The following is a 27687-nucleotide window of genomic DNA, read 5'->3' on the forward strand; positions in this document are numbered from 1 at the left end:
AGGACTTAAATATTGATCTGTTTCTCACCCACACCTATCATATCTCTTCTGAAGACATGGATTAAACCACTGGAACTGGGTTGCTTTTATGCTGCATTTATGTGCTTTTTGGAGCTTGAAAGTTCTGGTCACCATTCACTTGCGTTGTATGGACCTACAGAGCTGAGATAGCCTATTTCTCTTAAAATCTTCATTTGTGTTCTGCAGACGAAATAAAGTCACACATCTGTGAGTGTGTGTCTGTCCTGCTCATGCACAGACCCAAAGGAATGCCCAATTCTAATATAGACTCTAATGAGACTGAGGTGTCCAACAAAACGTCTCATTACAAAGGCAGAATTCACATGTTTCATAAGACGACTCTCTGTTGATTTCCAACCTGACTCAAGAAGACCAGGGGATGCACAGATGCACAGTTAATAACAATATATCCACACAAACCTGCTTTAGAGTTAAAGTTAAACATTGTCAGACAGACAGACAGACATATACATGTAAATCTCACTGTTACAGGTAAGACACCTCAGCTCTGTGTTTTTCAATGAATCAGTTGAGTCAACGATTCTGTGACTCACTCAGAACATGTTGGGCTCTCCCTGGGTTGTTTCAGCATCCGACTGGGGGGCACAAGGATCAATCTAGGGGGGCAGTGCCCTCCCTTAGACCCGTCCATGTACAGTAGCCACGACTTAAATGCACACTATCGTTCCCAAATCAAAGAAAACTGTTCTGTTGTTTTATTGGATAATATCTCCATTATGTTAATCCCACATTTCTGACGTCATGAAGGTCTTTTTAACTTTTTTTTAAATTAGAAGTCGTGACAAAATGATTTTGTGGCCTCAAAATAATATTACGTTCCCACAAATTAATATGTGGTGGCCATCTATAATGCATCTATAATACACAAAATAGTTACACTCGGGACCTTCAGGACAAAAATGTCCCCATTGAAACCCATTAAAACTGCAATATTTGATCCCAGTGCCATTAAAGCATAAAATCGTGAATTCTATGATATTACGCTTTCATTCTGGAGCCCTGGCTTCAAAATGTAAATTTTTATTTTTGTTTATTTTCTCCCTTTTTCTCCCCAAATTGGAATGCCCAATTCCCAATGCGCTCTAAGTCCTCGTGGTGGTGTAGTGACTCGCCTCAATCCGGGTGGCGGAGGACGAATCTCAGCTGCCTCCGCATCTGAGACCGTCAATCCGTGCATCGTTGCTTTGGTTGCTTAGGAGACCTGGCTGGAGTCACTCTGCACGCCCTGGATTCGAACTCGCAACTTAAGGGGTGATAGTCAGCGTCAATACTTGCTGAGACAGACTACCACCCCTTAAGTTGCGAGTTCGAATCCAGGGCGTGCAGAGTGACTCCAGCCAGGTCTCCTAAGCAACCAAATTAGCCCGGTTGCTAGGGAGGGTAGAGTCACATGGGGTAACCTCCTTGTGGTCGTGATTAGTGGTTCTCGCTCTCAATGGGGCGTGTGGTAAGTTGTGTGTGGATCACGGAGAGTAGCATGAGCCTCCACATGCTGTGAGTCTCCGCGGTGTCATGCACAACGAGTCACGTGATAAGATGCGCGGATTGATGGTCAACTGAGACTTGTCCTATGCCACCCGGATTGAGGTGAGTAACCGCGCCACCACGAGGACCTACTAATTAGTGGGAATTGGGCATTCCAAATTGGGAAGAAAAGGGGATAATAAAAAAAAAAAAGTTAAAAAATAAAATATTTGGCACTTTTAGCACTGTGGACTCGTTAAACATAATGTGTCTACTAACAATGTCCATCAGTTTGTGTTCATGCATCACAGATTTATGTCATTCAAGTCATGAAAATTAATTTCCAGCACATCTCAAATTCTGTATTGTGTTTAATAGAATTCTGTGCTGGAAATGACATTTTTAACTCTAACACTCGATGTATCTTAAATGCTCACAATTAAATAATCTTTTACACTTTTTACAGCTTGATCGATAAACCCTTTATATCCCTTGATTTTTCGTAAGTTTTTTTCTCATATTTCATCCTCTTCACTGACATTTTGTCCACTTGCTTAACAAGTACGCCAACTTAAAAAAATAAAACGTTATTGGGGTGAAATCGTTTGGAGTGGTGGAAATGACGCCACAACTGTGAGAACAATTTATAAAAATCCTTTTCACACAGTAATTATTGGAATACTTTCTGTTATTAATCATTGTAGTTTTAAACATGTTATAATTAGTATTTTCATAGTGGAATGTTGAAAGTCTGTGTCTGAAAGATAAAACAGGTAAATCAAACAATAAATGATGAAGACCAGGTGAAAAGTGTCTGACTCAGCGTTAAGGAGACCTTCATAGAGCAAAAAGTGGAACTATGTTTGTTTTAATGAAAAGAAACCTCGGGCACATCAAAGTTCCCAAATGTGAAGAAACTAGAGGCAGACCGATATATCGGTTTGACAGATTAATCGGTGCCAATAGTTGCTTTATGGAACTATCGGTTATCTGCACAAATGTATGCCGATTGTTGCCGATAGGTGCTTTTTGTATCCCTCATCTAGTGAAACACACACACACACACATATATATATATATATATATATATATATATATATATATGTCAATCAAGAAACCACCTTGAGTAAGAAATAGCATGTTTAATACATATGTGTACATGCATTTGGGATAGTGATAATTCAAAATTGATATAGTATTTATTTGTATGAATATAGTACTCATTTGTCTTGTAATAAAGATCTAAATCTTGTGATAGTAAACTTATGAAATAATCATAAAAAAGAGACATTACATGACCCTATACACTTCTGGTACTAAAGCCATTATTATTATTTTTTTTGGTTACATTATTTATAAGAGAGATATTGAGGAATACTAAAGAGGCACAACTCCAAAAAATGGATGAGGTGAAATGAGGTCCCGGGTCACTAAAGACCCCAGGCATGTGTTTAAGGGTTAAATATCTTTCTAAACAATCTCATCTTTACAAGCCCAAAACTGACTGCTTCTACTGGACAGTCACAACAATATTTCTGTTCTAAAACAATTCTTTTGATTTGTACAGAATCTTATGATTAACAAATGCACCATGAATTCTGAATGGAACAAAACATGTAACAAGTTTATCGTTTTGTTTTATTAGAAAGTACATACATTACAGTTTACAGCATTGCAGTATAGTTTTCCTCCATTAATTTAAATGAACAGATACTATGAGCAGAAATATTAAAACACTTTAAATTCAAATGTAAAGCTGCTGAAAAATTCTACAATGAAATGTATTAAATAACTGATATGTCTAATAATAATAATAATAATAATAATGATGATGATGCAATATTAACATGCTGATAATATAATAGTAAAAAGATTGAAATGAATGAACTGTAGTCTTGTAGTACGATTATATCCATATTAAAAAGGTGATTTCTCAGGACTTGTTAGACTAGAAACTAATTAAAACATTAGTAGAGTGAGAGACTGCATTACAGAGTTGAATGTGAAAATTATATTATCAGCACAACGTGTTCATGCACTCGAGCCGGCATGATCAAAACATGACGATCAGCACGATTTGAGAATGTGTTCCAAAGAGCATCTTGTGCATTTCAATGAAAGCAAGAATAAACAATGTCACAAGTTTGTTCACATTTGATTATTGTAGCACAATTTGGCCTCAGCATATTCAGCGCTGATGAATGTATAAACTATAATAATAACCTAAACAGCACAAGCTACTGTACATTTAAACAGAAACGCTCGTTGAGAGGTGACAGCTCCAGTTTTACATCTGTCCCTGAGTTCATTTCTAATGAATGTGTTACATTTCAAAATAAATATAAATATGGTGCATAACAGCATGTACAGTATACTGTATGTGTTCTGATGCACGATTTATATATTTTCATGCTTAGCAGGCAGCCATAAATAACTCAGCGTTATCAAGCATTCACATTTCAGTCTTCATTAAACTGTTCCCTGAGCTTTAATATTAGCAGCCATTAAACAGTAGTTTGTTTTATGGATGAATCTCATGTAAACATGTTCAGGTCCTATTTTTACTCCAAAATCAAAAGAAGCAAAAATAAATACATTTTATTTCGAAAAAAAAATACAATAAAATGCTTATTTATATTGCGACATAATTTTAAAATGTACTTAATTTTTATGAAAATTAAGCATTTTTCAGTCGTCATTCTTATTACTGTAATACGATATTTTTTTTATTACTATTAAAATCAATTTTAATTAAAAGGCAATACAACAAATATTACCATGAGGTGTAAATACTTTACCATTTAAATAAATGTGCACTTTTTGCAATGCACTAATGAGAATTAATTTAATTGTCATAAAATGTAACAATGCAAAAAATCCTAAAAACAGGTTTTTGATTTTCATGTAAAACGTGACCTGGACATGTTGGTGAGATATTGCTCATATGAACTGCTGCGGTTTCTGGGATTTGGAGGCAGAATTGAGGTGTTTGGGTATCTCTGGAGAATCTTTGGAGGTGTCTCCATGACATGAGCTTGATGCATCTGGATTGGTGGACACACAGAAAACAAATTTAAAACGTTATAACACTGCACAATACTGTTCTGATACCGTCTGACATAAAATTGTACGTTTGAGTAGTCGAAATTTCCAGAGGTGTGACATGCTATACTTCTTCTTAAACTATTTAAACAGTGTTTTGCTAATTCTTTTATAACTATTGCACATGCAGTTATGATCATTTTAATTAAGAAACTACATCAAATACACTATATTGCCAAAAGTATTCGCTCACCCATCCAAATAATTGAATTCAGGTGTTCCAATCACTTCCATGGCCACAGGTGTATAAAATGAAGCACCTAGGCATGCAGACGGCTTCTACAAACATTTGTGAAAGAATGGGCCGCTCTCAGGAGCTCAGTGAATTCCAGCGTGGTACTGTGATAGGATGCCACCTGTGCAACAAGTCCAGTCGTGAAATTTCCTCGCTAAATATTCCACAGTCAACTGTCAGTGGTATTATAACAAAGTGGAAGCGATTGGGAATGACAGCAACTCAGCCACGAAGTGGTAGGCCACGTAAAATGACAGAGCGGGGTCAGCGGATGCTGAGGCGCATAGTGCGCAGAGGTCGCCAACTTTCTGCAGAGTCAATCACTACAGACCTCCAAAGTTCATGTGGCCTTCAGGTTAGCTCAAGAACAGTGCGTAGAGAGCTTCATGGAATGGGTTTCCATGGCCGAGCAGCTGCATCCAAGCCATACATCACCAAGTGCAATGCAAAGCGTCAGATGCAGTGGTGTAAAGCACGCCGCCACTGGACTCTAGAGCAGTGGAGACGCGTTCTCTGGAGTGACGAATCACGCTTCTCCATCTGGCAATCTGATGGACGAGTCTGGGTTTGGTGGTTGCCAGGAGAACGGTACTTGTCTGACTGCATTGTGCCAACTGTGAAGTTTGGTGGAGGGGGGATTATGGTGTGGGGTTGTTTTTCAGGAGCTGGGCTTGGCCCCTTAGTTCCAGTGAAAGGAACTCTGAATGCTTCAGCATACCAAGAGATTTTGGACAATTCCATGCTCCCAACTTTGTGGGAACAGTTTGGGGATGGCCCCTTCCTGTTCCAACATGAATGCGCACCAGTGCACAAAGCAAGGTCCATAAAGACATGGATGAGCGAGTTTGGTGTGGAAGAACTTGACTGGCCTGCACAGAGTCCTGACCTCAACCCGATAGAGCACCTTTGGGATGAATTAGAGCGAAGACTGCGAGCCAGGCCTTCTCGTCCAACATCAGTGTCTGACCTCACAAATGCGCTTCTGGAAGAATGGTCAAAAATTCCCATAAACACACTCCTAAACCTTGTGGAAAGCCTTCCCAGAAGAGTTGAAGCTGTTATAGCTGCAAAGGGTGGGCCGACATCATATTAATCCCTATGGATTAAGAATGGGATGTCACTTAAATTCATATGCGTCTAAAGGCAGATGAGTGAATACTTTTGGCAGTATAGTGTACATGTACTTTTAAAAATTCATTCGTTACACCACAGGAACTTTTAAAATGAGCTAGTGAAGGCAGAAAGGTGATTAAAAATGGTAAAAACCTTAAACGGTGACCTGTCACAGGGCCTATAATGTGCACGTTCCCTTCCATTTTCACCTAACACTGTATTTTGGTTTACTCAAAAACACGATCCCTGCTCCTTTCTGCCATTTCCCATCTTCCAGAGAAGATTAACATGACATCTGATGACTGTTAGGAGACTCTCTGATGGCAGACTATCATGCGTAAAGCCCGTCATCATACCCACATCGAACGCAGACGTGTAAACACCAGTGCAAAGAGGAACTAAAAGAGTGCCACATACACATTTCTAACAAATTGATCAAACCAACACATGAAATGCACATCTAAAAACACATCGTATCATCAACATCTTTAAAAGGTTTTTCGTAAATGAAATGCCGTATGAATACAGAACAAAAGTTAGTTATGATCACACATTACAATGGAAATCAGACGTTATTTAAAGTCGTTATTATTTTTTAGGCTTCAGTTGTTGCCTTCTGTTGTATAGCTTGGTTAAAAGTCATGCTCAGTAGTTCACAGTATGATAGATATGCTTTGTTGTTATTTGTGGGAAATGATTATGATGCTTAAACACTCCGCAGCGCTTAAGTCTCTTAGTAGGATTGTAGACACGCAAATTTAGACTTGTTCTGGTCATGAATGACTCTGTGCTTTAGGTTCAATGCAATTACTCGTTCAAAACGTAAAAGATGCTCATGTAACTGGTCCTGCTCGACCCGCTCCAAGGGGGATTCGAACCGGCTTCAGCTGGCATGGGAGGCGGGCGCACTAACGAGAAGGCTAAAGGCTACAGCCTCTATTGTCAGTCGCCAGTGCGCCTCTTGAGGCCAGTGAGGTTTACACATACCGCATAGCTATCACATACCAGCTAGCTACCGTTACACTCATTTGAGGCCATCTACTGGTGCAAAGGCGTAATTTGAAGGAATGGTCAATGAACGAATCAATGAACGATTCTGAACTTAACTTTTTGGTTCAAAACACTCGAGTCACTGGTGAATAGACATTTTGAAAGTGATTTGAAGCTTGAAGGTTTTACTGGCCCAACAGACAGACAGACAGACAGACAGATAAATGGACAGACAGACAGACAGATAAATGGACAGACGGACAGATGGATGGGAAAGACAGAGACAGACAGACGGACAGATAGATAGATGACGGACAGATGGACAGATAGACAGACTGACAGATAGACAGATGGATGGATAGACAGATGGATGGATAGACAGACAGACAGATAGATAGATAGACAGACAGACAGACAGATCGATAGATGGACAGACAGACAGCCAAAAAAGATAGATAGATAGACGGAGAGATGGATAGATGGATTGATAAACGGACAGACAGACAGACAGACAGACAGACAGACAGACAGATGGAAGGAAAAGATAGATAGATAGATGACAGACAGAGATGGATAGATGGATTGATAGACTGACAGACAGACAGACGAACAGATGGACAGATGGATGGGAAAGATGGACAAACAGACATACATACAGACAGACGGAGAGACGGATAGATGGATTGATAGATGGACGGACAGCAGACAGACAGATAGAAAGATAGATAAACAGACAGACAGACAGACAGCCGGACAATCGGATAGATGGATCAATACACGGACAGGTACACGGACAGATAGATAGATAGATAGAGACGGACGAACGGATGGATGGATCGATACACGGACAGATAGACGGACAGATAGATAGACAGACAGACAGACGGATGGGAAAGATGGACAGACAGACAGATACACGGACAGCTACACGGACAGATAGATAGACAGACAGACAGATGGAGATACACTGACAGATATATGGACAGATAGATAGATAGACAGACAGACAGATACACGGACAGCTAGATAGACAGACAGACAGACAGACAGACAGACAGACAGATGGATAGATAGAGATACACTGACAGATATATGGACAGATAGATAGATAGACAGACAGACAGATACATGGACAGCTAGATGGACAGCTAGACAGACAGACAGATAGATAGATAGATAGATAGATAGACAGACAGACAGACAGACAGATACACGGACAGCTAGATGGACAGCTAGATAGACAGACAGACAGATAGATAGATAGATAGATAGATAGATAGATAGATAGACAGATAGATGGACAGCTAGATAGACAGACAGACAGACAGACAGACAGACAAACAGACAGACAGATACACGGACAGCTAGATGGACAGCTAGATAGACAGACAGACAGATAGATAGATAGATAGATAGACAGACAGACGGATAGATAGATACACTGACAGATATACGGACAGACAGATAGATAGACAGATAGACAGATACACTGACAGACAGACAGACAGATAGATAGATAGATACACGGACAGCTAGATGGACAGATGGGTAGATAGAGATACGCTGACAGATATATGGAAAGATAGATAGATAGACAGACAGACGGATAGATAGATACACTGACAGATATACGGACAGACAGACAGACAGATAGACAGATAGACAGATACACTGACAAACAGACAGACAGACAGATAGATAGATAGATAGATAGATAAACGGACAGCTAGATGGACAGATAGGTAGATAGATAGACACAATATATTAGTTATATTTTACATATTGTATTTCAAGGGAAATGTAATTCATTGCCTTTTTAATTTATTATTTAATGGCTGCTTATTGGATCACTAAGGTAAACGTCATATTATGTGACTATGCATGACTTTACGGAGAGCTTACGACTTAAGTCTTGTGTTAAGAACTAGTGGTGCAACCAAATTAAGAAGAGTTACAAACAAACTAATAGTTACTAAGCACTTAGTTTGAACTTTACGTCCTAACTTAAGTGAGACCTCACGCACGACTTGTGCAACCGTACCCAAAGGTTCAGGGTTTCAGGTTAGAGTTAGGGGTTATGAGGTTTATGTTATACAAAATAAATAGAGGTCTTACTCTGTAGATTTGATAGAGCATACTCCAAACCCTTCATAGATTTCACCTGATTACTCCTGAATCTGGCCAAACCGAACTCCTACAGGAGAGAGAGAACAACATTAAAATATCTTACGTGAGTAACCCCTAACCCTGCCTTACTAAAATCACCCAAGAGTCTCCTGCAGTCAGTTCATCTGGTCGACGGATTACCTGTATTGGTCTAGAGAGACCAAACACTCCTGATGAGATCCAGGCTTCTCTGGTGAGCTGCGTCCGAACAGGGCTTTCCCGCTCACCATGAAACACACAGCGCTCCACGACCCGCTGATAAAACACACACACAGGCGCATTAACAAACCGAACCAGCACATGTTCGCTCAGATCACATCCGATAATACAGATAAACACTGACCTGACATCAACACTGATAAAAACCTTCAACCTACCAAGTTCTGTTACTTATTACAATATCAAACATTAAATGAAAGATTTCATTCAATATCACACAACGAGGTAAAATCAGTGCAAAGAAAAGACTTCTCCACCAGTCCACACCCAAAAGATCTGTAGGGTCATTCTTACTATAAAGCATCATATATGTGTTTTTGTATTCTCATGAAACCTGTCAAGAAAATGTCCTGGTCCTATTTTACTGGTCCAGAAATTACATTTTGCATAAAGAAAATGAAGCATATTTTTATATAATTTTTTTAAATCATTACGATTTTTTTTATTGTGACATCATTTTCAAGACAAATTTTCCCCAATTCCCAGTACCACAACGTGAAAAAAATAAGATTTTAGTTAAACTGTAAAAGTATTTATACATCATAGTAGTTCTCACTTGGTACTGCCTATCATTTTTGCACATTTTATTTACAAAAAATCATTATATTACAGCATCTTTTTACTGTGATACACTACAAAATAGCTGTGTTATGGTAATGAGAATACCCATTGAAAACAATTGGAAGATTAACAGTAAAACATTTAGTTTCCAGACGATTTGGATGAAGTATAATTACATGACAACACTAAAACAAGACGTTTTTGGGGGCCTGGGTAGCTCAGTGGTAAAAGACACTAGCTACCAACCCTGGAGTTCGCTAGTTTGCTAGTTCGAATCCAGGGCGTGCTGATTGACTCCAGCCAGGTCTCCTAAGCAACCAAATTGGCCCGGTTGCTAGGGAGGGTAGAGTCACATGGGGTAACCTCCTCGTGGTCGCTATAATGTGGTTAGTTCTCAGTGGGGTGCGTGGTGAGTTGGGCGTGGTTGCCGCGGTGGATGTCATGAAGCCTCCACATGCACTATGTCTCCGTGGCATCGCGCTCAACAAGCCACGTGATGTGCGGGTTGACGGTCTCAGACGTGGAGGCAACTGGGATTCGTCCTCTGCCATCTGGATTGAGACGAGTCACTACGCCACCATGAGGACTTAGAGCACATTGGGAATTGGGCATTCCAAATTGGGAGAAAAAAAAAAGACATTTTTTTTTACAAGCGCTTTTCATGGAGTTTAAAGCAGCACAAATTATGTAAATGCAGCTTCACGATTGCTGTAGCAATGTGGATAGCCACAATTAATGTTACGGAGGATGAGGGTTTAAGAGATTTAAAGCATATTTCAATGAATACGCAACCTATGGGGACTAGTTCTCTTTAATTAGTCAATCTCCCATTTAGGATTTGGGAAACGTTTAATGTTATTTGAATTCGTGCTATTTTATTGCATTTATAGTGTGCCTTTATACAGTGGAAGGGCTTTATTTGGAAAATGTTAATAAATTATTATTATTACAAAAAAACAAAACAAAAAAAAAAATGTCTTTCATTAAAAGGAAACAAATGCATTTTGACAGGAGAAGAAGCATATTTAGGCTACGTCTACATTAATGTGGTTACATTTGAAAATGCCGTTTTCGTTTTCAAAACGCGCTCCGTCCAAACTGCCATTTTCAAGTGTTTTCCTAATGTTGCTCGACCACACTGAAACGTATTAAAATGCTTAAATCGCTTTTGCACAGTTCCGTCGCCGGACACCAAATCTGATTAAACTTCCTGTCGCCTTTGAAGGAATGCAATGTGAAGATTGTACAAAAAAAACATTTATCTTTAACAATGCCATCAATGTGAATATCAGGCACAGCAGCGCTACTACAACACGGGCCGCAATCTTGATTGTTTTGGTTGAATTGTTCACATGACTGCAGCAAATGACAACAAATACGTCATCGTTTTCATATACAGTTGTGCTCAAAAGTTTGCATACCCTTAGTTCATAATACTGTGTATTGCCCCCTTTAGCATCAATGACAGCGTGCAGTCTTTTGTAATAGTTGTCTATGAGGCCCCAAATTCTTGCAGGTGGTATAGCTGCCCATTCATCTTGGCAAAATGCCTCCAGGTCATGCAAAGTCTTTGGTCGTCTTGCATGAACCGCACGTTTGAGATCTCCCCAGAGTGGCTCGATGATATTAAGGTCAGGAGACTGTGAGGGCCACTCCAGAACCTTCACCTTTTTCTGCTGTAACCACTGGAGGGTCAACTTGGCCTTGTGCTTAGGGTCATTGTCATGCTGGAAAGTCCAAGAGCGTCCCATGCGCAGCTTTCATGCAGAAGAATGCAAATTGTCTGCCAGTATTTTCTGATAACATGCTGCATTCATCTTGCCATTAATTTTCACAAGATTCCCCGTGCCTTTAGAGCTCACACACCCCCAAAACATCAGTGAGCCACCACCATGCTTCACAGTGGGGATGGTATTCTTTTCACTATAGGCCTTGTTGACCCCTCTCCAAACATAGCGCTTATGGTTGTGACCATAAAGCTCTATTTTGGTCTCGTCACTCCAAATTACAGTGTGCCAGAAGCTGTGAGGCGTGTCAAGGTGTTGTTGGGCATATTGTAACCGGGCTTTTTTGTGGCATTGGTGCAGTAAATGCTTCTTTCTGGCAACTCGACCATGCAGCTCATTTTTGTTCAAGTATCATCATATTGTGCTCCTTGAAACAACCACACCGTCTTTTTCCAGAGCAGCCTGTATTTCTCCTGAGGTTACCTGTGGGTTTTTCTTTGTATCCCGAATAATTCTTCTGGCAGTTGTGGCTGAAATCTTTCTCGGTCTACCTGACCTTGGCTTAGTATCAAGAGATCCCCGAATTTTCCACTTTTCCAATAAGTGATTGAACAGTACTGACTGGCATTTTCAAGGCTTTGGATATCTTTTTATATCCTTTTCCATCTTTATAAAGTTCCATTACCTTGTTACGCAGGTCTTTTGACAGTTCTTTTCTGCTCCCCATGACTCAGTATCTAGCCTGCTCAGTGCATCCACGTGAGAGCTAACAAACTCATTGACTATTTATACACAGACACTAATTGCAATTTAAAAAGCCACAGGTGTGGGAAATTAACCTTTAATTGCCATTTAAACCTGTGTGTGTCACCTTGTGTGTCTGTAACAAGGCCAAACATTCAAGGGTGTGTAAACTTTTGATCAGGGCCATTTGGGTGATTTCCGTTATCATTATGATTTAAAAAGGAGCCAAACAACTATGTGATAATAAATGGCTTCATATGATCACTATCCTTAAATAAAAGACTTTTTAGTTTTTTTGTATAATCAGTCATATTTTCAAAATCAATGCCAAAATTTCACAATTTCTGCCAGGGTGTGCAAACTTTTGAGTACAACTGTATATACATTTTCCCAGTCCACACTACAACGTGAAGACGGCATTTTCAAATTTATGCACATGGGAGAGCGTTTTCAAAAAGCTCAGTTTTCGCTGACAAAAATGCCCTCTCAGTGTGGACGGAAGGCCAAAAGTAGAGAAAAAGATGCGTTTTCAAACGAAAATGTATTTGTTTAGACGTGGCCCAAGAGTCAGATTTCAGCACTTTCAAAATCTGCGATTAATCGTGATTACCTATGAAAAATCATGTGATTAATCGTGATTACCTATGAAAAATTATGCGCTTAATTGCGATTAACTATGAGAAATCAAGTGATTAATCGTGCTTAACTATGAAAAATCATGCAATTACGATTAACTATGAGAAATCATGTGATTAATCGTGCTTAACTATGAAAAATCATGCGATTAATTACTATTAACTATGAGAAATCATGTGATTAATCGTGCTTAACTATGAAGTCATGCGATTAATTGCAATTAATACGAGAACTCATGTGATTAATCGTGCTTAACTATGAAAAATCATGCAATTACGATTAACTATGAGAAATCATGCGATTAATCGTGCTTAACTATGAAAAATCATGCGATTAATTACTATTAACTATGAGAAATCATGTGATTAATCGTGCTTAACTATGAAGTCATGCGATTAATTGCAATTAATACGAGAAATCATGCGATTAATTGTGATTAACTATGAAAAATCATGTGATTTACTATGATAAATCATGCAATTAATGTGATTAACTATGAAAAATTATGCGTTAATCACGATTAAATATCTTAATCGACTGATAGCACTAATTACAACACAAAAAATCTTAATGGTCCAAACTGTAGGCTTCATTTTCATTATGCAAAATATAATCAGCCATATTGGATAAAATATTAAACTCGCAATTGTCAAAGATAGAAACCATATTAGTTAGTTTTCTCAGTATCAATCACAAAATCAAAAGTAAGTGAAATTATTAAAAAAAATACTTTGGTTTGAACGGATGTTGTCATTTTTGCCATGTCGACAGGTGCTTAGCACTAACTTCTAAAATGAAAAGCTGTCTATTTGTTAAGAAATATTTCAGGTGTTTCTTCACACTTTCTCTAATCAAAATATTTAAAACAAAACATTTTTCTATTTGTAATCAATTTATTATTGTCCTTTTTGGACCTTAACAGCATATGGCTACTATTGCTGTTGTTTTATGGAAAAGATCTGTGAAGATTCTTTAATTTTTTATTATTGAACAATAACAGCACACTGTTAGAATGACATGACGATTAGTAAATAGTGACAAAATAATGAATTTTGGGTCCACCATTTTTCTGAAAGTCTGCTATACCCTTTTATAAAAGTACTTCTTTAAATTTAACACAAGCATATACAGTTTTTAGACACAAATTACCTGTTTGTTTGTTTTTTAGCTAAAATCGGGGAAGTATATACTTTTTTCAATTAATTTTGCTCCTACAAGCATGTTGTCTCTTTCTAAATGATAAGGTGAGTGTAAAGCCATCTTTACGTTGCAAAGGTGGCACAGAAGCTGCATCTGAAGTGGCATTTAGGTGTATTTACACTTACAGACTGTTTAATGCTGCTCAGAGCAGGCATAAATAATGTAATGAGATTATTTTTTTAATCTAAAATTATGAAAATAGAAATATGAAATTAATGAAAATATGATATTGTACATTTAAATACGCAACTAAATTCTGAAATATTTGCTATATCATGACAACAACACAGTTTATGGCTGCTCTGATGCTGCATTTCATTTACACAGAAACAAAGCAGCATCAGAAATGCCTTTAATGCTCGGAGTGGAGGTGGGTCAGAGCAGGCTTAATTTAGTCTGGCTTTAACGCAGCATTGCGTCTTTCCACAAAATGTTGAGCAGGTACAGTGCAGGCTTAACTCGACACCAGAAGTGTTGCCATTTACCATGAATTTAGCATGATTTATGTTCCAGGTCAGTGTCGTGAGGCTTCTGTTGCTGAGGTCGACGACAGAATCCTCTATGATGTACACCGATCGTGTTAGGCTCCCTGGGAAGATGCGCTCCGCCCAGCGAGGAAGACGATTGGTCTTGGTGAGGAGCCGCCGGGACACGAGACAGTTATCTGACGTCACCTCACGGAAAACAACGTCCTCCGTCAGAACGTGAGTGCTGAGAAATAACAACGAAAAGAGTGAGAAAATTCAAATTCATATTCATTCCAACTTTCAGGACGCCCTGCAGTACCTGTAAGGGTTTGGGTATCGTTGCCAGAACGCCGTCGAAACGAGTTCCCACGCGCTCTCGATGTCCGTCTCACTGAAGAAATACTTCCCCATCACGACCCCAGCAGAACCCCACCAAAAGACCCCTGAAACACAGAAACATCATCACAAGAAACCAGATAGTTCCACTTTGAGCTTAGCCTAAAACTAACAAATAAATGTCAAGTTCTTTTGAGCAGTCTTCATTCTTTGCAATGGGCACTCTTCATAAATAGGGTTCAAAACTGATGTTACTTTTTGTTTTAAAAAAGGCACAAACCCCATGTTCTTTTGAGAAAGATACTGGATATGTTTTATAAGCTATATACCCGGTTTACCACATTCTTTCACATCATTTGGGCCACTTGTGCAACTTGGTGGGAAGACATGTGAATAATCGCTACATTTTCTCACCTTCTGGAACTTTAAAATGTATTGCTAATCACCGTACATGATGACTTAAAGTTCATCAACAGTGAACAATAATTAATACACATGTAGAGACGGTCCACAGTGTTACTCACACAAAACACCATCAGGGTAACACATGTGGCACATTTACTAAACAACATCAAATATAACACAGTACACCGTAATTTTAACAATAGTTTACCTCAAATAGTACATGTACTCTCTTGTTTAACATAATATAAACTTTACAAAATATTGTACTTGCTTGTTTTGATTATCGGGGGGGTGAGGGGGGATCTACGCCCCTGGGGCCGGTTGCACCAGCTATACGTACGTTACAATTTAGCCTAGTTGTGGCATAAATGGGAACTAAGTCACAATTTACACAGTATTAAATATTTGTGCGTTGCACCGTTACATTTAGGTAGGAAATAACCCTATGTATGAACTAAATATTTACGGCAGCCTCCAACCAGGAATAATGGATGGAATAAAAAGCAGAATGATATTTTATGACATCAATGAGCTCATGTTTTGCGTGACAGGCTTCAATCCTTTCGACATATATGATGATGTTGACATTTACACTCGTTTACATTAATGAGAGTAAAAAAAACAAACAAAAAAAACAACGTACTTTTAAGCGGCTCTTCAGCATGAAACCGATCTAACGGTGCAGTTTTCAGGGTGCGTCGCCCGGTGTCAAGTTTCAACATATACGAAATATATACAGTCATGGGAAAAAGAAAGTACACCCTCCTTGAATTCTATGGTTTTACGTATCAGGACATAATAAAAATCATCTGGTCCTTAGCAGGTCTTAAAATGAGGTAAATACAACCTCACATGACATATTACATGTCATGATTTATTTAACAAAAATAAAGCCAAAATGGAGAATCCATGTGTGAAAAACTAAGTACACCCTTACTGCTTCCATAGGAATTAAGAGGCTAAGTAGTAGCCAGGTGCTGCTGATCAAATGCCCTTGATTAATTGATCATCAGCAAGTGTGACCACCTCTGTAAAAGCTGAAGTTTGAGCAGTTTGCTGGTCTGGAACATTCAGGTGTGTGTTAACACAATGCCAAGAAGAAAGACAGCAGCAATGATCTTAGAGAAGCAACTGTTGCTGCCCATCAATCTGGGAAGGGTTATAAGGCCATTTCCAAACAATATAAAGTCCATCATTCTACAGTGAGAAAGATTATTCACAAGTGTGAAACATTCAAGACAGCTGCCAATTGGGGGCCTGGGTGGCTTAGTGGTAAAATACGCTGGCTACCACCCCTGGAGTTCGCTAGTTCGAATCCAGGGTGGTCTCCTAAGCAACCAAATTGGCCCGGTTGCTAGGGAGGGTGGAGTCACATGGGGTAACCTCCTCGTGGTCGCTATAATGTGGTTTGTTCTTGGTGGGGCACGTGGTGAGTTGGGTGTGGATGCTGCGGTGGGTGGCATGAAGCCTCAAGGGTTGACGGTCTCAGACGCAGAGGCAACTGGGATTGGTCCTCCGCCACCGGATTGAGGCGAATCACTACGCGACCACGAGGACTTAAAAGCACATTGGGAATTGGGCATTCCAAATTGGGAGAAAATTTGAGAAAGATGTAAACAGACATCTATCTGATGTGTTTGTTTACATCTGGAAGACGTATTTTTCAGGTCTGCATTGCGTCTAAAATTGATTTCCTCTCGGATGTCAATAAGACGTTCAGCAGATGTCTTTAAGACCTGTATGAATAAGAACGTTTGTAAATCTGATCTTTTTAAGATGTTTAGCAGATGTTATTTACAATGCTCTTAAACAGACATCGCAGAGACGTACGTGTGATATCTGGGATGGTTACCATGGTGATCTGCTCGAGCGGAAGTGTATTAATACAGGATCAGCTGATCCACACAGATACACGTTACAAACACACACAGACTGAATTTCACACTTTTCATTGTTTATATTGATATTAAATCATGTTAAAAGTTATAGTTTATCTGCACTAATCGGCTTTAGTAAATAAACTCCAGACGAGTCGCGTGCTTTCAACAATGCGAACTAACCCGTTTAACACGAATTTCACACGATTATAGCTATTAAATGCATCGATTATTATTTGATATTTGTATTTATTTTTTTAACATTCGTGTATTTTTTGTGCTCAAATGACCTCCATATCGCGACCATCAGCTGCGAGCGCAAAGACAATATACAGAATACAGTTTAAATACAAATACAGCCGAATATACGGGAAATAACCGTGTTAATGTCGGTAAAAACTTTAAAAACACACACACACGCACTTATTTAAACTCACTGTAATCCTGCAGCTCTGCCGACACATCAAACACTTCCGCTACATTTCCGCCTTGTGTGTGTTTCTTCCGTGTGTCTTCCGTCTTCATCTGTCTGAAGCGGAGTGAGAATACATAATAATGGAATAAATAACAACATAAATTATTATATGTATTTCAATACTTAAACCCTTGTGCGTCAGTATAAAAAAGTTACTCAGAGGTCCTTAGAGGACAAAAATGTCCACGTCAAAAAACTGCCATAATAAAAAAAACACAAAAATTGAATTATTTTCCATATACTAAACGCTAAGGGGAATTTTATTTTTGGATTATCACACTCTGGGATATGTCAATGATTAGCAATAACATTGATTTTGATGCATTATTATATTTTGTGCAGTGTCAGATAAAAAAAACAAAAAAAAAACACACTCAGGACATTAGAGGACAAAAATGCCCACGTCAGAAAACTGCCATAATAATATTATATATTAATATTATCTTCCACTTTCACTGACGTTTTTATCCAACATCAGTCCTGATCATAACTACCAAATATTCATTCATTTTCAGGATTTTAACCCTTTAAATGCCAGTTTGTTTATATAATGCCACTGTTGTTTTTACACACACACACACACACACACACACACACACACACACACACAAACACACACTTCTCAATACACACATACAAAACACACTCTGACATCCATACCAACACACACACACACACTTTTATCTGCATCATTTATTCAGTTGTCCTGCAGTGCTCTATAATACAGCAAACAGAAAATAGGGGAAAAGCTTGTATTTGCTCCATAGGCTAAACATGAGAAAAATGGCGCCATCTGGTGGAAAATATTAAAAATGTAAATTTTGAAGTCAGGGCTCTGGAATTAAATCATAATATCATAGAATTAATGATTTTATGCTTTAATGGCACTGGGATCAAATATTGCAGTTTTAATGGGTTTCAATGGGGACATTTTTGTCCTGAAGGTCCTGAGTGTAACTATTTCGTGTACACAGTGTATTACAGATGTATTATAGGAACTGAGGTTGAAATATCAAAATTCCCCCAAAAATACACACCTTTGGCTAAATTTAAGCTGTTGGCATTAACAGCCAAAATTATCAAAAAAACAAAAATGAAAAAGACAAAAATGTCCCAAAGGTCGCGCAAGGGTTACGTACGGTTATAAACAAAAAAACAAATTCACATTCAGTGTCACCAGATATAGTCTATATTGACTTTTAAACCCTAATAAGTTAGCAGAACTCAAAAAAATTAAATAAAATGGTAGAGTTGATTGACAGGTGAAATCTGTATCTAAAAGGTGATTGGCTCTTTTAACTGTAAAGCGGGACTTTCTACATCCGTTGACCGTTGGGCGTTTCGATTTCTCCAATTCATTTAAATAGAAGTGGCCCGTCTTTGTTAAATAATCTCTGGTGCACTCTATATGGTAACACTATGTTTTAATTAGGATAGCAATTGCTAAATGAGTAAAGCAACATAAATATTCTTACGTTGTACCTGTCCTCAACCTAAACCTTCACCATAATGATAACCCCCAAAACTACAACATAACAGAAACTCCTCGAAATAACACAGCAAAACATGAAACACTAACAACACTTTACATTCATCTTGCACTTCATTTTAACATTTACTCTCCCTGTCCAGTGCCCTGCAAAGCTGGGAAAAATAAATATTTTCTATTTCCGGTAAATTTAAAGAGACTCAACACAACAAAACTATTCAGGTAACTTAAAAGATGTCAGTTTTGTGAACTCAAAACCCTCCAAAAATTGACCCCATTGACTTCCATTGTAAATGTCTCACTGGAACACACATTTGTGCTTTTGTAAAGAAAAGTTTTTGTGTTTTTTTAAATTTTTGTGGTAATCAACATTATGCCGCAACTGCTGTCGATTGAGCTAAACTTGCATTGAACCCGGAACATTCCTTTAAAGTTGGCTGGCACAGTGTTAAAACACTAACATTTTAACAATAGTTTATTTTAAAACAGGACTAACGTTCGTAATTTTAACAGTAAAAGACTGTAAAAATGCGACAGTAAAAAAACGTTAATTGGTTAACGGGTAGTTACCTTAAAATATACGGTAAAAAATTGTAATATATTTAAAAAGACAATACATGTAGTTTTACGGTAAATTGTTGTAAAAATATATTTTTTTAAATGTAAAAAGTATGATGTTGTGTATACTAGCAGTAAAAATGTTTATTACTTTAGACAACAAGAGATGTACTTTTTACGGTAAACTGTTAAAATTACGGTAAAAAAACAATAATCGGGCATTCCCAGAATTCCCTGCGTGACCCAGTTCATTTAATTATATTTTATGGGAATAGTTATGTTTCTTAAATTACTTTAATTTCACACGCGTTCCCCTGATGGTGTTTAGTGTTTGTGTGAGTGACACTGAGCGCTGTCTCGACGTGTTTATTGATCATTGCTCCAGGAAAAGCCGCTATTGATGATGTCATCATGTGCTCTTCTGTAATGACTACAGTAATTAACAATACATTATAAAGTAAAAAGCAGATTTTTACAGTTTCAGAAGGTTAATATATCAAGTTTATTATTTAATAATAATTTATAAATGACAGTAATGCACCGTTTAATATACAGGCATCAAAATTACATCCCGTAAAGCCTGAAACGTGGTTACCGTATTTTTAACGGTGAATTTCTGGCGACCACAGCGGCCAGTTTTTTACCATAAATTTAACAGGAACACATTTTTGTCTTATATCATTAAGATGAGTAATGATGCGAATATGATTAATGTATAATTAATTTATTTAAAAAATTTATAAATATATACATCTTATAGAAACATGACATAAATGTACACATTTTTCACATAATCACATAAACTAATTGTGCTATTGGCAAGGCTTGAAATGATTGTATGTGTAATAATAATAACAATTATTAATATACAATATTTTATCTTGTATTTGTGTGTATGTAGAGGTATTAAGTATGAAAATGATGAAGCTTATCTATTTTTTATATACCCAAAAATCAATGTGCCAACCAACCCGACTCAATTACAAATCCTGTAATTTATGCAGAATATAACTGATACCCATCACTATTCCTTCTATAGCATTTTTAGCAGAGGTAACATATTTACTTTATAATTTTAATGCATATAAGCATTATGAAATTACATGTTATTAGCCTACAGTATGTAGAAGTACCATATATTTATTCTTCATTAAGATAAATTCTCTTTCTATTAAAATAAAAAGGCTTGATATACAATGAAAGAATTAGAAAACAAGTTTTTCCTCAAATATATATATAAATATAGACTTTTTGATGAATATAGATTTTGACTGGGTTGTAATTCATAATGGGTTGGTGTTTTGGGGGAAGTTATTTATAACTATATATATAAAACTAATATAGTTTGTTCCACTAGGTGGAGAAGTGTTACCAGTTTTAAAACTGCACACAAGTCTCACAGCACTATATAATTAACACACATTATATGATTAATTCACTAAAGAACTATTACTCCCTAATAAACAAATACACTTTTATCGGAGGTGTTTAAACATATGAATGATTATTGATAAGAAAGTAAAGTGGATCAGTCAAATCACATTATTGCATGTGGCTTTTTCAAGAACACTGACCCGAAGAGCCAAAAAATGTAATTGTCAATAGTACTGATCCTGAAGTAATTGGAGATATGTTGTATCAAAGAGGAATGTGCATATGAGTTCATTTGTGTGGTCGTGTCCAGGTGATGGACAGCCCCACATCCTTCATCCTTCAGTGTGAATCTCATTAGTCACACAAACCTGCAGAGCATCATCAGCATCAGGATGAGCACCACTGTGAGTAATCGCTGCATATGCATGGTAAGAACTAGTTATATCAGGTTACAAATGATTTCTGAATGGCTGAAGCTCAAATGAGCTGGTAAATAACCTGTGCGTTTCATGGTGTTGTTCCGTGTTGTTGTTGTTGTGTTTTGTGGTGTGTGTGTTTGGATGGTTTGATCTAGATAACAGCGAATATGACTGCTGGCCGCTCGACAAACCGGATGAACTCAACATGACCGACTGTCACATACACACACACACACATCTGAGTTGAGAAACTGTGTGTTAACATGATTTTACTGTGATAAATCACTTACTAACCACATCTGTGGAAAGTTATAGTCAATTTTACAACTTCGTTGCCATGACAACCCTGTAATCCAGCATTTGTGGCATAATGTTGATAACTCGTCCCTCCTTTCCTTTAAATGTGTGTTCCAGTGAGTCACTTACAATGGAAGTCAATGGGGTCAGTAATCTGTAAACATTAAAATACTCACTGTTTCAAAAGTATAGACACAAGACATAAACAATATGTGTGTTAACATGATTTTACTGTGATGAAATCACTTACTAACCACATCTGTGGAAAGATAGTGACAATTTTACAACTTGATGACGATTTAAACAACTTCAGAGCTCAAATAATCCATGTGAATTAACAGAAGAATTAATGTAAGTGCTTTTATAAAATTATAACCGTCACATTTCTGCCTTTAAACCCTCCAATATTGACCCCATTGACTTCCATTGTAAGTGTCTCACTGGAACACACATTTAAAGAAAAGGAGGGACAAGTCGAAATTATTTTTCATGGTTATCAACATTATGCCACAAATGCTGTCGAATGAGCTGAACTTGTGTTGAACACAGAATATTCCTTTAAAACACTGATTAAAACTGACTACATTAGGTTTGACCAAAGTCATTTTCAAGGTTTAGCTCAGTAGAAATAGCTTCCTAAAGGGATATATCACCCAAAAATGTAAATTCTGTCATCATTTACACCACCTTGTGTCACAAGTAACACGGCACATTTTCACTTTTTTTTTATCACGATTTGATTGTCAGACTCATCATATGTGGTTGGGTACCATGTGTGTGTGTGTGTGCAGGTCTAGAAATGGCGTGGGTTCTGTGTCCTCCAGACAAGGTTCTAAGCAGTGAAGAATTCACTGTCATTTACTCTGTGACATGAGTTTTGTCACAGCTGTCCATTCTGATGAGTTTTACCAGTGGGCCGTCAACAACGAAGTCTTCATACACAGGTACAGTCATGTCTAGAGGGATGGACAGATACAGACAGACAGACAGACAGATAGATATTAATGTCAGAGTTTCTGTGTTCATCAGGTCCATCACAGATCCAGCAGAGCCCAGAAGTTGATTAGCTGATTGGCATGTCACCATATTCTAATTTTTTGAGATAGTGAATTGGTGGGTTTTTGTTAAATGTGAGCCAAAATCATCACAATTAAAAGAACCAAAGACTTAAACTACTTCAGTCTGTGTGCATTGAATTTATTTAATACACGAGTTTCACAATTTGAGTTGAATTACTGAAATAAATGAACTTTTCCACGACATTCTAATTTATTGAGATGCACCTGTATATGACAATTAATCGTGAAAGCCCTTAACGAGACAATTAATCATCATAATCACAATTATTAGTTTGACAATTAATCGTCTTGCAAATGTCATAATCGTGACAGCTCTAGTGTATAGCAAACATAATGTACAGATTTACTTGTGTCAGTAACTGTCTTGAGACGAGTTAAAATGACTTTGTGTGTTAATCAACAGCATGTCCATAGAGTTTCAGAAGCATTTATCCTGTAATATTCCTAGAAACAATTGATGATGTTTTCTTGTGATTTGTGTTGACAGTATTGAGGAGGATGCAGCAGTATGCAGGTACAGTGTGTGATCTTCACTGTTCTCTCATATACACTTACAATACTGTACATTTATATACTGACAGCTGACTTACTGCACTACAGTTTCATTATACTCTGGATTAAATATTACATCAATCAAAATGTTTGTATTCTGAAGTGACTGATATTCTCTGATCTCTCTCAGTGGATGTGACTCTGGATCCTGATACAGCTAATCCATATCTCATCCTGTCTGCTGATGGAAAACAAGTGAGATGTGGAGATATTAGACAGAAACTCCCAAATAAACCAGAGAGATTTGATACATGTGTCCGTGTCCTGGGAAAGAAGGGATTCAGTTCAGGCAGATTTTATTTTGAGGTGCAGGTGAAGGGAAAGACTGACTGGTATTTAGGAGTGGTCAGAGAATCCATTAACAGGAAGGGATCGATCACACCAAATCCAGTGAATGGATTCTGGACTGTGTGTTTGTTGAATGAGAATGAATATAAAGCCTGTGAAGATCCTCTTGTCTCTCTGTGTGTGAGAGTGAAGCCACAGAAGGTTGGTGTATATGTGGATTATGAGGAGGGTCTGGTCTCCTTTTATGATGTGGAGTCCAGCTCTCATATCTACTCTTTCACTGGTCAGTCTTTCACTCAAACACTCTTTCCATATTTCAACCCATGTCTTAATAATAAAGGTAAAAACTCAACTCCACTGATCATCACACCTGTCAGTTACAATTAATGAATTTACACCACATAAATATATAAAACTACATGAACATTAGATTTGTACATTTCTTAAAAGAAAATATGAGGTATGGTTGCTAGGGAGATCTGGATGGTTGCTAGTGTGTTCTATATGGCGTCATTTTTATATCACCAGAACTTGAATTTGAAAAAGTCTCCCAATTCATGATCTTCAACAAAGACTGGGTGTAATTTGATATTATCGAAAAATGTTGCTGTTCATTTTTAATATTTGAAAATATTTTGTGTGAATTCACATTAAAAAAATAATAAAAAAAAATCAGGTTGTGAGATTCAGTTTTTATTATTCAAGTGGTGGATTTCATGTTGTGAAATTCAGGTCTCAATATTCAGGTTGTTGAATAGGGGTTGAGAAATTCAGGTGGCAAAATTCGAGGATGACATCTGTGAATGCAAGGAAGAGCAAACGAGCATCGATGTCTCTCTCACAGACAATCGCAAAGCAATGGAAACAGCTCAAAAATCATTTTAAACAGCTGTGACAACAACATTGTGAAAAAACTAAAAGCTATACTTTAGGGATACTTATAATGTTTCATTAATGTGTTTTGAAGAAAAGATCAAATTAATCTGTAAATTGGATCCTTCACCTAACAGAAAGTTTCATCAAGAACCTTATTTCATAATGATATGGGCAAAGGACATTTACCAGTGGAAACAAATAATCAAACTACCTCATTTTAACTGCAAGTCTGAAAGAAAATAAATAAATAAATAAATGTAGTCAAGAAGTATTACATAATAAACCTAAAAAGAAAAATATTATATATATATATATATTTTCTCTTTGCCTTCAGAGGACAACAGAGTGTGTTTAATCATTAGCCTACATCCAAGATAATATGAATCGGGTAGATATCTACCTCTTGTTGTTACTGTAAATAAGTGAAATAATACTGACCTATGGCTGACTGAAACAACAGCCACGGGGGCGGGCTGTGGCGGAGCCGGAGATGTTGCTGCAGGGAGACGCCCTTGGCGACGAGCAGACAGGGTGCGGGATCTTGAGCTGCACCGGGTCAGGATGTGCTTTATAGCCTCTGTCTGCTTCTTCATCGACGAGAACTGCTGGAACTTGCAGGAGAGCCATGGCATGCAGGGCGGAGGTGGCTTGTCCGGCGGCACCGTAGGCCTTAGCCGTCAGAGACGACGTAAACCTACAGGCCTTGGACGGGAGCTTCGGGCGCCCACGCCAGGTGGCGGCTCTCTGCGGATATAATGCACTGCGAGCGCCTTTTCCACTTGGGGGATCACCGAATACCCCCTGGCTGCTCCACCATCGAGGGTAGCGAGAGCGGGGGAGCTGAAAGATCGGGACCGGGCAGTAAAAGGTGCCTCACATGACCTCGTGAGCTCCTCATACACTTCCGGGAAGAAAGGAACGGGGGCGGGGCGCGGCTGTGAGGATCTTAATTTCTGGAGGTCACAATGGGGACTGGACATATGGATGTCTCATGGTACGACACATTCAGCCGGTGTATGCATTTAAAAAATCAGTTTAAAGGGAAGGTGTTACTCAGTGAAAGTGATTTAGGTGGATGTTATGTCTGCCTTGTTCTTGAAATTTCAAATTTGATGTGTATTCTTGTTTGTGTTTATGTTTATAACCAGAAAGAAAATTAAACCTTTATTAGTCGTTTAGAGGAACATGTGTTAAAATTATTGACTAAATACCAAATTCCATGCTTATTTTTGGTGGAGATTTTAATGTGGCTTTAGATAGCAGCACAGACAGATGGCCTCCAAAACTCCTTGACAATATTAGTCTATACTTGAAAATGTTTATGCAAAGATTCTCCTTAATCGATAGTTGGAGAGAGTTGCATCCCTCTCATAACATGTTCACATGGAGCAATAACTCTCTCTCCTCCCAGTCCCGAATTGACCTGTGGCTTATTTCTAAGGAATTATGCAATACCTCTACTGACATTTTCTGACCATAAGAATATCTTTATTCGTACCCATTTTCTAGCTTCTGATAATGTGCGTGGGTTCTCTTCTTACTGGAAACGTAACAACTCCGTTCCCTCTTATAGTGAAGTAAAAGATGAAATCAATAAGATAATTAACAAAAATTGGAATAAAGCAAGAGAGGAGAACAGTTACAGCAGCAACTGGGAATTTACTAAATATGAAATTAGCAAATAAGAAAAAAGAACTGCTGAAAATACCATTATATGCAAAATCACCATCTTTTATCTGAAAATGTACATGATTTACTTGATTGGGAAAAAGCAGGATTGGCTGACTTGCAGCACAAATTAGACAACATATATAAACATAAAGCTGAAGGGGTGTTTATTAGATCGCGCAGAAAATGGATTGAAGAGGGTGAAAAAAACTCAAAATAATCAAATTCAAAAACTCATGAGTAATGGTAATATTAGTGATGACCCAAAAAATATTGCAAAGTTCTGTGCCAAATTTTATAGTGATTTGTATACTTCTAAATTATCCCAACAACATATGATTTATTTAAATCCTTACCTAACATAAACCAGTTGAGTGATTTAGATCAACACTTTTGTGATGCCTCTATCACATTGAAAGAGATAAAGGAAGCTATTAACTCTTTAAAAGCCAATAAATCTCCTGGAACAGATGGACTCAGCTCAGAATTTTACAAGCTGTTTAGTCAGCACCATTCTTATTAAAGGTTTATGAGGAAACATTACTTCCAGCCACATTATGCAAAGGGTTAATAACTCTTATCCCAAAATTAAATAATAATAGACAATTGGCATCCAATCACACTGTTAAATAATGATTATAAAATAATAGCTTTAGTCCTAGTAAAAAGATTAAAATATGATTGAACTCTATCTTTGATGAAACACAGTCAGGGTTTATGCAGAAAAGACACATTTCCAATAATATACGGTTAAACTATTCAGATTTAATTGACAGTGATGGCTTCATTTTCTTTTTAGATTATTACAAAGCTTTTGACACATTGGAACACAAATTTTTATTTCAGGCTCTTCAAAAAATTGGCTTTGGCGACTCCTTTTGCAGGATGGTTAAAATGCTATACATAAACGGAGACAGTTCAATCTAAATAAGTAATGGTACTTCACCTAGATTCTTTTTAAATCGAGGAGTTAGACAAGGATGCCCAGTTTCCCCTTATCTATTCTTAATTGCAACACAGTTCCTTAGCTCACATATCAATAGTAGTCATTTAAAGGGTATCACAGTTGGCAATACTATATAAAAAAAAAATTTGTCAATTAGCAGATGATACATCTTTATTCTTGAATGATTCGTCACAAACTCCAGTGGCTTTGTGTATTCTTCAGTCCTTTTCTGAAGCCTTGGAGTTAAATTTAAATAAATGCGAATTTCTATCAATTAAAAATTGCTCTATCACTTCAGCAGCCAATCAAAACAGGAGTTCCAGAGAAGGCCAGCAGCCAATCAAAACAGGAGTTCCAGAGAAGGCCAGCAGCCAATCAAAAC

General features: G+C 37.6%; 2 protein-coding genes across 4 annotated transcripts; one reads left to right on the forward strand and one right to left on the reverse strand.

The window, feature by feature from the left end:
• Positions 1-3126: 3126 nt before the first annotated feature.
• On the reverse strand, positions 3127-17838 carry prelid1b (PRELI domain containing 1b). 3 transcript variants are annotated; one of them, XM_051659301.1, is made up of 6 exons: positions 17722-17838; positions 14986-15109; positions 14685-14910; positions 9254-9367; positions 9062-9140; positions 3127-4550 (listed from the first exon to the last, which is right to left on the reverse strand). In XM_051659301.1, exons 1-6 carry the CDS (start codon positions 17807-17809, stop codon positions 4447-4449), a joined length of 735 nt encoding a protein of 244 aa, XP_051515261.1. In that variant the 5' UTR covers positions 17810-17838; the 3' UTR covers positions 3127-4446. The 3 variants fall into 3 exon arrangements, with proteins under 3 accessions (XP_051515261.1, XP_051515263.1, XP_051515262.1); XM_051659303.1 differs by having other exon boundaries at positions 17708-17771; XM_051659302.1 differs by lacking the exon at positions 9062-9140.
• A 5382-nt stretch (positions 17839-23220) lies between these two features.
• LOC127418639 (erythroid membrane-associated protein-like) lies at positions 23221-24472 on the forward strand. The gene is made up of 2 exons (XM_051659304.1): positions 23221-23489; positions 23658-24472. The coding sequence occupies exons 1-2, from the start codon at positions 23474-23476 to the stop codon at positions 24200-24202; spliced, it is 561 nt and encodes a 186-aa protein (XP_051515264.1). The 5' UTR covers positions 23221-23473; the 3' UTR covers positions 24203-24472.
• Positions 24473-27687: the final 3215 nt, after the last annotated feature.

The sequence above is a fragment of the Myxocyprinus asiaticus genome, chromosome 28 (assembly GCF_019703515.2).
Source record: "Myxocyprinus asiaticus isolate MX2 ecotype Aquarium Trade chromosome 28, UBuf_Myxa_2, whole genome shotgun sequence".
Taxonomy (NCBI): Eukaryota; Metazoa; Chordata; class Actinopteri; order Cypriniformes; family Catostomidae; genus Myxocyprinus; species Myxocyprinus asiaticus.